Here is a 15,470-nt window from a genome sequence, read left to right as displayed (position 1 = left end):
GAAATATGTTAGAAGATATACATTTAGTGTTATAGAAGAAGCTTGGGTAACATGATAATGATAAAAGCAAATATTATAAGACAATTCTGAATATAAGTGGAGGAGTGGTGTATGTTCACATTTGTTGATCTTTGTGGTATGCCTTATTAAAGAGATGGGTCTTCAGTAGTTTGCGGAAGTTGGTTAGTTCTTAGATCGTTTTTAAGTTGCGCGGCAGTGCGTTCCATAACTGTGTACTCAAGTAGGTAAAGTTTGACGCATGCATTAGTTTGTATTTTAGACCTTTGCAGTAGTTAGGCAAAGCACCCACATCTCTCCCAGGGCCATTGCTAAGGTGTTACCAACCTGCTCATTTTTTGAGATCAGCTCAGAAACAGCTACTTGATGTGCCTTCATTTCATTAGGTCTATTTGGAAGAATGTAGATCTTCTATTTTTTTTTACATCAGAGGTCCGAAATTATGGAACGCATTGCCCGTTGACCTTCGTTTGATGCAGAATTTAGATCAGTTTAAAAAAGGTTTAAAAACTTATTTATTTTCTCAGGCTTTTGGTTCCTTTGTTGTATGATACTGTTTTATTTTAATAATATGTATATTTACCTTGTAGTACGTTTTAAGAGTTATTTAGCAAATTTTTGTACAGTTTTTTTGAGTGATAAAATGGTTTTTATTGTTATGTTTCGTTGTTTTTATACTTTGTATGTGATTTGTTCAGATATAGCAGGTTATAAATAAAGTTTTATTATTATTATTACTTCTTCCCCCCCTCGCAATCCTTTTATTTTTATATCATGGGATATTAAAAAAATGTGAGGGATGCAGTGGCATAGCTAAGATTAAATGGCCCCAGGCAGAAAAATTTAAGATGGGCTGTACAATCCTCTCTCCCAAGGTAGTGGTGACTGAGGGGGAAGGGGAAAACTCCTTCAGAGGTCTAGTAACCAAACACTTCAAAGAACACATTCCAGACTTATATAGACAATCTGTCATGATAAAACAGCACGAAGTCCAAGGCTCAAATAGTCACAGCTCCACCTTTTAAAAGGCAGCACCCTAGAATACCAAAATACTTCTTACTGGAAATCAGAACAAGTCAGACTGCTACAGATCCCCTACACAGAAATTAGCAGAATACCTCATTTCTATCAGTCCTGCAAAAGAGAGAGAGAGCTCTCAAATACAGAATAAGCCACCACAGACTAGAAATTGGAACTCCGAATCTGAATATAATTCAACACTGGGGAAACAGAAATGTATTTCCTTCTCTGCTGTGTGAAATGTATTTGTTTATTTCAAACTTTCTATGCTGCTTAAACTGGCAAGCAGGGAAAAGAGGTTTACAAAGTTGCACATTTCAAGATGACATTTTCCAGTTCCTTTTTTTTTTTAAATAAAATATGTTCTCCCTTTGCTGTCTGGGCTTTTTATTTTAGTAAATGGTTTGGTCCCAGCCTCTCATTTCACTTTTCTTCTTCTGTCCTTATCTAGGGGGGTCTTTTACTGAGCTGTGGTAGTGTTGTTAGCTCACGGTAGAAATCAGCTGGTAATTAGGATTGCCGCCTGGGGCACGTGGTAGCCAGGCAGTAGTTCTAGTTTGATGCGCATTATACGTGCATAGGCGCCCTTCGCGGCATATTAAAAGGGCCCCTTAGTGCGGTGAAGTTTGTGAGAAACACTACATTTCAGAATGAAGGGAAGAGGAAGCTTAGATTAGGATTTGATCTAGGTTAATAAGCATTAAAGCTGAATAAGCATTTGTTTAGAAAGGCAAATGCTATGATTCTCAATAGAAAGAGGCTTTGGCAAGAAAGAAATTAACAAATGTTTTAAAATAGGGGCAGGTTCTTACATTTTTTTTTTTGTGGAGGTGTTTAATGCAGGAATAAAAGAAGAGCATGTTACAGCTAGATTTTCTGGTTTTCTTCCAGCAATATAAAATGTTTTGGGCTGCAATGGGTATTGCACTCTTGCAGTAGAGCTGCAGTATTGAGCAGGATGGCACATTTTATCTTTTAAGACTGCGGGAGGTGAACAAAAGCAGTATAGGTATGTCCAAGGGCGGAAGAGAGGGTGTTAATGAACTGTATATTCTGACTTGCTCTGAATATTTTTTTTTTCAGACCATGATCAATATTTTCCACTTTTGCTGAACATCCTCCCAAATGTCTCCCACCGTATACACTGCTGCCATCCAGAGGCCAGCGAGTTTGTTTAAAATGAAGCAGTTTGCATATTGGAAGTGTGTATTATTTAATTACATGTGCCGTAGTCAGCATTAAGTATTTTTATCACACAAACCCAATAAAATGTTCCCTCTACCAAAAAAGAGAGAAAAAAAATCTAAGACTTATTTTCTTATTGTCAGTTGTTAATTAGCAGCTACAGTAACTAACAGCTACGGCTGCATTAATGTGCATTATTAACAGCTAGGTCTCATCGTAGAAAATGGGACCCTGTGCTAAAATAAATCACGTTAATGACATTAGTGGATTTTAGTAACTTGAGTTGGAAATTTGGAAAATGAAATGACCACATTGTGAGCCTGACGATTATTATTTTACCTCTATTACAATGTCCAGGCTCCTGAGATTATAATTAGACATTTGGCTAAATGTCTGGAAGATTTTTAACTTCAGAAACCTGCAGAAATGAGGTAGAAGTAATTGATTTCCAAAAATATTTTTGCTTTAGGAACAAATGAATTAATCACGTCTAAAAAAACACAATGTTCAACGAGCTTCATTTTTTATGAAATTAGAGGGATTTTTTTTGTTACAGTAATAACCCAACAAGTATTTTAAATACACTGTAGACCCCATATAGGGGGTCTTATAACTAAGATGCGTAAAGCTGTTTATTGCATGAATTATGGCATATTAACTGCTTCTGCAGAAGTGCACTAGCATCTACCGCAGTGTCATGAAGGTTTGCACGTGCTAATTTGTGCATTAGCTTGTATATGGTGTTGGGGGGGGGGGGGTGGCAGGATTTGGGCAGGTCATGGGCATACATTGGGCATGGACTGCATAATACAGTAAGTGTACGGTAATTAATGTGTGCTAATGTCCATTTGTGCAGTTGGTGTGACTTTGCTCAATGGGAGATGCTAATTGTGACTTCTATGCACACTAGTGCTCATGTCCATGTGTAAATTTAGGAGGACATGCGGGGCATGCCCCCAGCAATTAGTCTTTGCACCTAGCGCATACTGATGTTGCTGTTAGGAACAGCAAACAGGAAAGACCTCTACGTCAGATAATCCAATCAAACAGGATGGGAGGATGTCCAAAGGACGAACCGAACACTGGAGATAGTGCTAAAAAACCTCTTTATTAATTGCTTGAACAAAAGGACCCGACACGGTCCCGGGAAAGGTTGATTGCTCAGTTTTTTCCTCTCCCAATCACATGCATTTGGGCAGTTTTGTTTGTACAGTGTTACCCTTGAACACCATTGTGACCCCCGAGGCAGGCGTTTTGTGATGCCGAAACACGGACTGTGTCGAGTCCTTTTGTTCAAGCAACTGATAAAGAGGTTTTTTTTAGCACTATCTCCAGTGTTGGATTCGTCCTCTGGTCAACTTCTACTCCTGTTAGGCCTGGATTCTATATATGGCGACTAAAGATGCGTGTGGAAATTTTACAGTGCGGCCAAATTGTGTATGCAGCTTTAATTGATTAACAAGCCAGTTGGCACCAATAATTGACCGATAGGAAGTAATTATCATTGCTAATTGGCACTAATTAGAATTTATGTGCTCGTAAATTATAATGGGGAGGGGCATGGGCATTCCTTAAAATTACGTGCAGTGTTATGGAATGCTCCCGATCTGCACTGAAGTTAGGTTCGGGCATTTACACAGGTTTTTTGTTGGCGTAAATGGTTACGCCTTAATTTTAGTCGGGGGGGGGGGACAGGCACTATGCTTATTCTATAAACCACACCTAACTTTAGGTGAGGTTTATAGAACAGCACTAAGGGGCCCTTTTACTAAAGGGTTGGCGCCCAGCGTTAATTCCCCCCCTCAGTGCGCGCCATTCCTGCACTACAAAAATATTTTCTGTTTTTGTAGCGCCTGAGCTTACCTGCTGGGTTAGAGCGGGAGCCCTTACCGCCACCTCAGTGGGCGGCGTTAAGTGCTCACCCCCCCCCCCCTTGAAATGGCCGTGCGGCAAGTGGTTCACTTATCGCACAGCCATTTCTTTTTCAGAAAAAAGACAGCCTTTTACCGGCACGTAAAAAACACATGCTGACGCTAACACAGGCCCCCTTTTACCGTTGCTTAGTAAAAGGACCCCTTAGCATGGTTTTCTTCGGTGCTGATTTTTTAGGTGTCATTTAGTATGCAAAGTTGCACATGCAAGGTATAGAATAATGTCCATTCTGTGTATAACTTAATAGCTTAATTAGCTGCTAATTAGTATTAAGGACCAGTTATTGACTATAATTGGACCTTAATTGGCGCTAACTAGCATATAACTGCATTAGGCAGTATTCTTTAAATTGAGCATAGTAACATAGAAGATGACGGCAGAAAAAGACCTGCATGGTCTACCCAGTCTGCCCAACAAGATAAACTCATATGTGCTACTTTATGTGTATACCTGATTTTGATTTGTACCTGCCATTTTCAGGGCACAGACCGTAAAAACCCAGCATTAGCCCCGCCTCCCAACCACCATTCTCGCCTCCCCCCACCGGCTCTGCCACCCAATCTCGGCTAAGCTTCTGAAGATCCATTCCTTCTAAACAGGAATTTTTTATGTTTATCCCACGCATGTTTGAATTCCGTTACCGTTTTCATCTCCACCACCTCCCGCGGGAGGGCATTCCAAGTATCCACCACTCTCTCCGTGAAAAAATACTTCCTGACATATTTCTTGAGTCTGCCCCCCTTCAATCTCATTTCATGCCCTCTAGTTTTACGGCCTTCCCATCTCCGGAAAAGGTTCATTTGCGGATTTATATCTTTCATTGCGCGCATAACTGGAAGGGGAATGTGGACCTGGGAGGGGCATGAGCAGATCGGGGGAGGGGCTTTGCACTTGAGTTATAGCATTAGATACCTAATTGCTCATGCCTAAAGTTAGGGGTGTAAATGCGCTTAGGGCACACCACTCTAATGCAGTGGTTCCCAAACCTTGTCCTGGAGGCACCCCAGCCAGTCAGATTTTCAGGATATCCACAATGAATATTCATGAGAGAGATTTGCAAGCAGTGAAAGCAGTGCATGCAGATTTCTCTCATGAATATTCATTCTGGATATGCTGAAAACCTGACTGGCTGGGGTGCCTTCAGGACAAGGTTTGGGAACCACTGCTCTAATGCCTACATTTAGGTGATCTATAGAGAACTAGTGTAACCAAGCCCGTTTCGTCAAAAATGAAGCGGGCCCTAGGAAGGCTGTCAAAGTGATTTCTCCTCTCTCCCCTGCCCTCCCCGCCATGTCCCGCAATTTTTCCCTCCCCTCCCATCCCCTCTATGTCCCGTGATTCTGACCTCCCCTCCATGTGCAGCGATTCTCCTCTGCCCTGCCCTCCCCTCCGTATCCCAGGATTTTGGCCTCCCCTCGATGTCCAGCGATTGTACTGTGCCCTGGCCTCCCCTCCATGTCCAGCGATACTCCTCTGCCCTGCCCACCCATCCATGTCCTGTGATTCTCCTCTGCCCTGCCCACCCATCCATGTCCTGTGATTCTCTCCTCTCCTCCCATCCCATCCATGTCCATTGATTCTCCTCTGCCCTGCCCTCAATGTCCCGCGATTCTGTCCTCCCCTCCATGTCCAGCGATTGTCCTGTGCCCTGCCCTCCCATCCGTTCGTAACATCATGACGTCAGCTCGCCTCCAGTGTTCCCTTCCCTCTCACTGTTCCGCCCTCCTCTGACGTCATTTTGTCCTTACACGAGGGCGGGACAGTGAGAGGGAAGGGAACGCTGGAGGCTTGCTGATGTCAGGATGTTACGAACCCAGCCAGCCACCCAGCCATAGAATGTTGAGGTACAAATTATTATATAGAAGATTACCCTCTACATGGGGTCTACAGTGTTCCATTTTTCTGAGTTCATTGAAGCAAAAATGTGTCTGTTGTTCACTGGAAAAGCTTCTGTTCATCTGTTTACTTGTCCGAGTCAGATCTTCCTCATTGATAGGTTAAGCCAGAGCATAGATTTGAATTGACTGTATGCTGCATGGATATTATATCCCTCTAATTCCTCTTCTCAAATGGGAGTCTATTGCTTTTGCATATTTGATATTTGAGGACAGTACAATGAAAATAGATTTGTAATTACTAAAATTAGAAAAAGTTTAACTCTAAAACAAGTTTAAATGTGTAAATAGATCTCATTCTGCAGTCTAAGAAACTGGCTTGAAAAGTCCTTAGACACTGCAGTTGATATGTGCAAGGTTACTGTATTTTCAGTTGAAGGGATTATAATATTGTTTAACCAGTTCACAGGCTTCTCTTGAGCAGCTAATTAACGCGATTATTCCACAGCAGCATCAGTCCTAGAACAAGTTTTGAGGGGGGGGGGGGTTCTTTCTTTTATCAAACGGATCAGCCTCTCTGGGAATGTTTCAATCTGACAGGCCTTCAATGGCAAGACATTTAAATAAATAAATAAAAAGTAACTCAGATGGCATGTGCAAAAAAAAAAAAAAAAAAATCTGTGTCTGATCTTTTGTAGAACAACCATTTTGAAAGACAAGGAACTCTGCCTTCATGGGGCCTGTTTTTAAGCAAGGAAGTGTAACCAACTTATTAGAAACGAAAGCAATTTTTCTGATTGCAGTAGGGAATTAAAAAAAAAAAAAAGAATAAAGTTGATCCCCGGTTTCTAAGCTGTGTGCTTACAAATTGAAGTATAATAATGAGAAGTGCTGCTGGAGGTGAGATGGTTGGGGAGATCTCAGAGAAAGGAATTTTTTAGTGAGAAGTCTGGCACTGTGTCAGCAAAAATGCTTTGTTGCAGTTTCTAAAATTAAAATCGAAAGACCCTAAACATATGCAGATGAAAAAATTAGAAAAAAAAAACTCCTCTGTGATATATTTAGTACTTGTATAAGTGCTTCTGTGTGAAATAGAAAATCATGTACTTGGTCCTTGGGTATAAAGGATTGCATTAAATATTAAGGACACAGTGAGGAACCTTTACTTCAGTTGTAGGTAATTCTGCAGTACAGACATTGGTATAGTGAAGGGGAAAACACGATACCAATGTCGCCACTACTGTTTAGTTTCTTCGTTAAGCCAGTTGTGTTTTGGATTATGGTTTTCATGTCCACTCTTTTGCCGATGACATACAGCTGTATGTTCCTTTGGTTGTCTCTTGTGATGGTCAGTTTGAAAAGTTCTGTCTTGCTTGACAGCTATAAAGAAATGGATGATTATGAACAAGCTCCAGTTGAATACAGCTAAAACAGAATTTTTATGCATTCATAGAGAAAGTGGCTCCTTTTTTTGGCCTGTATTATCATGGGATGGTTCTATTATATCTGCTAAGAACCAGGTACGTAGTCTGGGAGTTGACCTAGATGCTGGTCTCTCTTTTGAGACTCACATTTCTCTTGTGGTCAGCTGTTATTTTTACTATTTTTGGCAGCTGAAATATACTCTGTTTTATTTTTCTCTCTCTGATTTTGCTCAACTGGTTTATGCCTTTGTAATATGTTGTATAGATTATTGCAGTGCGTTGTTTGTAGGTCTGCCTGCCAAAAGTTTGAAGAGGTTGCCCATCTTTTGACTAACTCTCCAAAATGTTGTCATATTTCTCCTGTTCTAATATCTTTGCATTTGCTGTCTATTGAGAAGCTTTGTTTTAAGTTGTTAGTTTTGGCTTTTAAAGTTTTTCATTCTGTAGCGCCAAAATGTGTAATAGTTTTCCTTTATATGCACCTTGTTATTCTTTGCGTTCTCAAGGTGAAGGCGTTTCTCTCTTCCTACTGCAAATTCTTTTAAACTTTTGTGAACCCGTAAGTGTGCTTATTCTTGTTCCTTGGTATTTGTGTGGAAATTGTCTTCCTTTATTCATTAGGAATATTGAGTTTTGCAAATGTATTAAAACTTGGGTGTTCAACTGAGTAGAGATTCCAGAAATTTCAAGCTAGCTTTTGTGCGCTTAATATTGTTATGGGGTATTGTAGATGATGGGTTTTGTACCCTATGATTTATATTATGATGTTTTATATATGTGTTTGTTACTATGATTATGTATTTACATTTTTAACCCATTCTGGGCATTATCAGCAGAGCGGACTAAATACATGTGTAAATAAATTAATAAATGAAAGGGTGTTCTCGAACAATGAATTAAACATATACATAGATGGGAAAAATGAAATATCTGTCACAAGAGCTCTGGCTTCTCTATGCAATTGTATACATGTATTTGTAAATTGATTTTAAAGATTAAAACTGCTTGGACTGCCCTAGTACAGCAACTTGAAGTTCAAAACATTTGGGGCTGGGCTGTCCTTTCCCATGGAGGTCTTTCATACTTTGAAATGCAGCTCTGCTCTCTGTGTTGTCCACAGAAATAGATAGAGCTTGGTGTTTCTCCCTTAGGTTCTGGGTGGTGTTGATTTATTAAATCCTTTAAAAATATTTATGGTTATTTATTTTAGTTATGTGAATTGTAGTAGGTTGTTGGGCTGTTTATTGATTTGTTGCATTTTATTTGTGTTCCTTTATAAACCACTTGGATTACCTATGGATAGGCAGGAGTGATACAGGCGTGATAATTACATTTTTGACATCATAAACTCCTAAGTGTATTTAATATTTGATTTGCTAGAAGATGATGAATATAGATCCTCCTGAGGTGCTGTATGTTTCCTTGTACTTATCTGATATGCATCCTATGGTGCTTCAATAATTAATAATAGACCTCTATGCCCTAGCTAGTTCCCTCCTACCTTGCCTTTCTCCCATCCATCCATGAGTTAACGAGGTGTCAACAATCAATAATTTGCAACAATTTGGATTTGTGCGTGCATCTGGCCTTGTTGCTATTCTATGACATCTGTGTATAAATTTAGTAACGTTCTTATTTAATTTTTTTGAATCAGCAATCACCACTGCCAGTCGATATTGACCCAACTGTATTCACACTAATTCTGTGCTTCCTCAGAGTGGAAATGTACACGTTAGAAAATGCAAGATTGGCCAGTCTGACTGGCTAATTTTGGGGTCCTTTTACTAAGGTGCGCTGAAAAATGGCAGTAGTGTAGGCGTGGGTTATGGGCACTCTCCGATCCATTTTTTAGCGCACCTGTAAAAAAGGCCTTTTAATATTTTTTTTTGCTGAAAATGAACGTGCGTCAAAATAAAAATTGCCGCTTGCCCATTTTGGGTCTGACACCTTACCGCCAGCCGTTGACCACGTGCGGCAAATTACACTTGGCGCGCATCCATTACGTGTGCCCGAAACTAAAAAAAATATTTTTCAGACGTGCTTATCGGACGCGCTCTGAAAATGAAATTACCGCAAGAGCCATGCAGTAGTCAAGTGGTAACTCCATTTTGGCGCGCATTGGGCGTGTGTAGATTCTTACGCGGCTTAGTAATAGGGACTCTTAGACTTTTCAAATGTATAAATCCCCTCTATGCAAGTAGTCTTCAAAATTTAGAATTAGGCTCTCGGTATATTACTGTGGTAAGCGTTCCTGGTTTATAAACGTCTTGTGTTTTTGTGGGCTTTCTGCTACGTTGTCTTTATCAAAAGCTTAAAATACTATAGATGTCTTCTTGGACATTAAACATAAACATCCTGTTAGGGAATTGTTCCCCGCCAAACAGAGAGCATCCACATAGCTTTCTGGTGTTTATTGTTTGCAATTGTTTATTTTTTTTGCTCTTAATTATGACATTTTTATTTATTGTCTCAGTTGTGCTTCTGTTTTATTGTTTTGCTGCTATTATTCACCACCAGATTTTTTTTTGGAAAGGCAGTTCATAATAACTTTTTGTTTTCCTACGTTTGATTGAAGATTTGTAGGAAGTTTACTGTAAGGGAAATGTATTTGTTAGGATTTATTAACAGCCTTTATCATGAGATTCATCCAAGGTGATCTACAACGGGAACCGCTTGAAATGAATAATTTACATTGTATTAACACTGTAACAAGTTTTCCTCGTTGATTGTATTAGCTTATATTTGGTCATTTTACTATTGTTATGCTGTTAACAAAATTGTATGTTTTATCTGAAACTGTACCTGCTGTACATTACTTTGGGTGAATCTCTTCATAAAGGCGATACGTAAAGGCTAAGAAAGTAAAAAAAATAAACTGATCAAATATAAGCATAAATACAGTCAGTGATGTAAACGATGAATTAAATCCTAGTAAAAGCAATAATACGATAGTGTTAGAAATATTGGGGCCCTTTTAGAAAGGTGCCTTAGGCTGTACTCGCGTTCAGCGTGCGCCAAAATGAGATTACCGCACCCCCAGCAGTAATTTTAGATTTGGTGTGCATCCATAACGCCTGGGTAGTTTATTTATTTCCTCCCATGCATGCCATTTCTGGTGGTAATTGGCAGTTGGCATGGGCTGACCGGTCACCATGAGCCCTTACTGCTAGATCACTGGGTGGCCTTAAGGGCCAAGGCTGGTTTTAGATGCGCAGTGGTTTCAGTTTTACTGCGTGCCCTTTTCCCATCCCATTACAAAAACAAGCCCTTTTTTGCAGACACAGTAAAAACTGGCCCGGTGCATGGCCAAAATGCGTGCCTACACTGCCGCAGGCCACCTTTTACCACGGTTTAGTAAAAGGGCCTCTTAGAGAGCTCAGTAGAACAACTATATTTCAGAAGTATGATAAATGTCAGCAGAATACAAGTGATACGTAAGAACACAAGAATAGCCTTACTGGGTCAGACCAATGGTCCATCTGGGCCAGTATCCCGCTTCTAACAGTGGCCAATCCAGGTCACACATACCTGGCAGAAACCCAAATAGTAGCAAGATTCCATGCTACCAATCCCGGGGCAACCAGTGGCTTTCCTCATGTCTATCTCAATAACAGACTATGGACTTTTCCTCCAGGAACTTGTGCAAACCTTTTTTAAATCCAGATTTTTTGACTGAAAAAATATTTTCTCCTATTTGTTTAAAAAGTATTTCCATGTAATTTCATTGTGTGTCCCCTGGTCTTTCTACCTTTTGAAAGAGTGAAAAATCAATTCACTTTTACCTGTTCTGCATGACTCAGGGTTTTATAGACCTCAATCATATCCCCCCTCAGCCGTCTCTTTTCCAAGCTGAAAAGCCTTTCATGATATGAGAGGTGTTCCATCCCCTTTATTATTTTGGCTGCTGTTTTTTGAATCTTTTCTAATTCTGCTATATCTTTTTTGAGATATGGCAACCAGAACTGAACATAATACTCAAGGTGAGGTTACACCATGGAGCGGATCAGAAGCATTATAATATTCTTGATCTTATTTTGCATCCTTTTCCTAATAATTCCTAGCATCCTGTTTGCTTTTTTGGTCCCCGTCAGACACTGGGCAGAATATTTAAACATATTGTCTATAGTAACACCTAGATATTTTTCTTGAGTGCTCCTAAGGTGGACCCTAGCATCAGGTAAGTATGATTCGGATTGCTCTTCCCAATGTGCTTCACTTTGCATTTGTCCACATTAAATTTCATCTGCCTTTTGAATGCCCGGTCTTCCAGTTTTCTAAGGACTTCCTGCAATTTTTCAGTCTGCATGTGTTTTGACACCACCAATGCCTAAGAGCAACCAGTTATGTCACAATGACTTGATTGCCCTATACTCGGCTCACTTCTGATATTGTGATGTCATAATGCCTTATTCCACCAATGCCTGAGCAACCTCATCAGTGATGTCACAATGACTTGATTGCCCTATACTCGGCTCACTTCTGATATTGTGATGTCATAATGCCTTATTCCACCAATGCTTGAGCAACCTCATCAGTGATGTCACAATTACTTGATTGCCCTATACTCGGCTCACTTCTGATATTGTGATGTCATAATGCCTTATTCCACCAATGCCTGAGCAACCTCATCAATGATGTCATAACTACACCAGACACGTTACATTGGAACTCTTTTAATTTGCCTATTTTATTTACATCCTAATTAACTGATAATTACACCATGTCCTGATATCATTATGTTATGTTGTTACCCATTCTTCCACTTCTTACTCAACATAATTCTCGTATGCACTTTAATAGCAATATTTCTAAAATTCTTCTCCGTTAATATGATTGCCACAATATTCCTATATACCTTATCTGTTATATATACTCTGATTTTCTATTCCATCAATATGTTTGTAGTTGTATTATATTGTAAGCCACATTGAGCCTGCAAATAGGTGGGAAAATGTGGGATATAAATGCAGCAAATAAATAAAAATATAAGGGGCGAATTCTATAACAGCAATTATCTGCATAATGGCTGATATAGAAATATGAGTGCAAGTTCATACTTATGCACCTAAATTTAGGTGCCAGCACTTAATGCTTGCTCGATGGCAGGCATAAATGCTCATGTGTGATCGCTGGTATTCTAAAAGGTTAATGCGCAAGTGCTTGGCATCCCCCTGCTCCACCCCTCTTGCAGTTACGCACTGTAGAATTTAGGCACTAATATTAATGTGTAGCCTTTAAGTGCAAATTAGTGCCAGTTTACACAAAGTACATTCAACTATGACCTATTATTGGTGGGTTTTAGTGCCAATGAGTGACTAATTGAATAGTTTACATGCGTAAATGGTACTATTCTAGAAACTGCACAATTTGTGCACTAACCCCCGGATTCTGCATAGTGTGATCAAAATTGCGCATGCAAATCTTGTTGCATGCACAATTAAATTACTTAAGCCAGTCAGCGCCAATTGACCCTAATTGGCATTAATTAGAATTTACGCACACACTAGGCGTATTTTGTAAAGTGATGCGTGTAAATTCTAATGCGTGCTGCCAAAAAAGGAGGCATGCCCTTGGGTGTGGAATGGACAGACCATGGGCATTCCGAAAACCTATGCACACAGATAAAAAATACACTTGCTCTGTGCCTTAGCTGCTAGTAGTTACACCAAGTTTTACTTGGCGTAAATAGACGCACCTATGAGCAGGTATGGCCGCTAGGCGTATTCTATAAACCACGTTGATAATAGCAGGATGATTTTTGATTTTGATACCATTCTCCTCCTATCTTTTAATATCAGGTCTTTTGCATTGTGATGGACGGTGTATTCATTTGAAAAACAAAATAACTTCTTTCTGACTGCGCATCAGTCCAGCAAGAGCCAAACGGTCTTTTATAGACTTTAAAGTCTCTATTCAGGAGAAGGATCCCTGTAAAGATCGCAGATTCTCTGTAACAAAAGTTTACGCTGGCTGAATGAATTTAGTAGACTTTTTCTTTTTGGAGGGAGGAAAGGGGATTGAACCAGGGACTTTACTGTATGTTTCCAAGTAAATATTGTGCATTTTATGTAATCATAATAATGATATAGTTTTGGCTCTGCCTGTGATGATACTCAAGATTTAAAGAAAAAGCAAAAAAAAGTTGATTAGCTTTTTTTCTTCAGAAATGAATCAGGCATTACAGGAATGTTCCTAAAGTAAATCGCACAGCAAAAAGCTGTGTCACAGACTTTGCTATAATAAAGCAATCTGCAGTCGTACGCAAGAATTTAGCTTGTTGTTGTATTTTTAAAATGTTATTATCAGGTTGGCAGAATTTGAACTTGACTGTTAATGACTTCTAAATACAGACAAGCCCTCGAGCACCATTTTATGCTGAGAAGCATTACACCCTGCTTGTGCCTTGTACATACATGCAGTCACTTTTCACCATTTCGAGAGTACTGAGTGCTCTGAGATTGCGAATGGAATGTACATTCATCCTCTCTCCTGGCCATTTGGGTAACTTAGCCTATGCCTTCCTTCAGCAGCTCAGCAGAGCATCCGGGAGCCTCCAAGCCTCCACTCAGCTCCTCCACTATGACATCACGGATTCTGCTACGCCAGCAGCTCATGCGTGAGCAGCTACAGGAGCAAGAGCGTCGAGAACAGCAGCAGAAGCAGCAGGCAGCTCAGTTCATGCAACACAGAGTCCCAATCAGTCAGACACCAGCCATTAACGTCAGCATCCCTGCCAGCTTACCCCCTGCCACCCAGGTACCCATGGAAGTCCTCAAGGTATGTGACTTGTGCCTTAGCTTTTCGCTGTTATTCTTCCATCTCATGTAATTTCTCATCCTTTTGCTCTTTCGTTCATGATCTTTTAAGTCTGCTGGTTATGAAGCAGGTGGAAGAGTTTCTTATATGCAGAGTAAATTTGGGTTAGAGAGCAGTGTAAGCTGTGGTTATCTCACCCTTTACCAAGCAGGAATACGATAAGGACACAGGTTTTTCTAGTTAAATGTGAAAAAATAAATTCTTTAAAAAGTATCCATATTAATAACCTTAGCTTATTACAGTATAATTCATTTTCCACCAAACTGTGTTTAGATTTTATGACTTGTAAATATGTGTAAATTAGCAAAATCGAAACTCGTATCGTTCCAGAAAGATGAAAGGCTTGGGGAGTTTGGAGCCTCTGCAACCAGCCTTCCTAATCCCTTTTTTTGCTCAAATGAGTTGATTGCTTTCAGTAGCTTTGACTCCTCATTAGAATAGAAACTGCAGGAGCTTGTTAGTATCTCTCCAACAGGGGACATGCAGCTTCCTTCCTAATTACTGGAAAATTGTAACATACCTAAGAATAGACTCAATTTCACACACTGCGAATTAGTCCAGATAAAGTAACACAGTACAGTGCACCTTCGTTAAAGAATGAAGTTTTCCCCTCCCCTTTATTCCTGATGAAAAAGTGGAAAATGAATATTGTCTCTCAAAAGAAAACTGATTACACGTAGCATGAGTTGCCATTCTGGTCTTGGAGGAGCCTAAGGGGTGGCCACTGCATTTTTAACTGGTTGATACAGGAGCAAAGGTTTTGTAGGCACTTACAGAAGAGAAGAGGACTTGAAGGTAAGGCTGCCGAAGTGAGATTGAAACTCATTTTGAAGTGTGTACATACATAGCTGTGTTGTTTCCTTTATTCTGTTCTGATTTTTGAAAACTTTTCCATACTTTTCCATAAAATGTATCCAAAAGCATGGTAAAATGCATGGGAAATTATGCAGAAGGAACAGTATTGCAACATGCCCCAAGAGAATACATAGATGTAGCTTAATTCTGAAATAAATTTTGTAGATTCAGACTGCCCTGAGCATTCATTGTGGACCCTCTTGTGTTGAGCTTGACTAATTTTGAGTTTTGTCCATGAATAAATCTTTACTATGTAGCTAATAAGAGTTTTGAATCTGTCCCTGAGTGACTAGGGCCTTACGAGAGATTCTACAGCATAGACTGTAATAATTGTTGTATTTAGTCAAACAGGCATTTGAAAGTATTTAGTGACTATGGTGGACTA

The 15,470-nt window shown here is 39.7% G+C and overlaps 1 protein-coding gene across 5 annotated transcripts in view; it reads left to right on the top strand.

Moving 5' to 3' along the window:
- MITF (melanocyte inducing transcription factor) overlaps window positions 1-15,470 on the top strand; it is a 244,566-nt gene that overhangs the window by 144,239 nt on the left and 84,857 nt on the right. For 3 of the 5 annotated variants that reach the window (XM_030208545.1, XM_030208540.1, XM_030208543.1), the window contains exon 2: window positions 13,942-14,191. In XM_030208545.1, the coding sequence (XP_030064405.1) occupies window positions 13,942-14,191 (250 nt within the window). The remainder of the gene's footprint in view (window positions 1-13,941; window positions 14,192-15,470) is intronic. The other 2 variants (XM_030208542.1, XM_030208544.1) reach the window with 1 other exon arrangement.

This window comes from Microcaecilia unicolor, chromosome 6, assembly GCF_901765095.1.
Source record: "Microcaecilia unicolor chromosome 6, aMicUni1.1, whole genome shotgun sequence".
Classification (NCBI taxonomy): domain Eukaryota; kingdom Metazoa; phylum Chordata; class Amphibia; order Gymnophiona; family Siphonopidae; genus Microcaecilia; species Microcaecilia unicolor.
The sequence above is the reverse complement of the archived record's forward strand: the minus strand, read 5'-3'. Positions and strand labels throughout refer to the sequence as shown.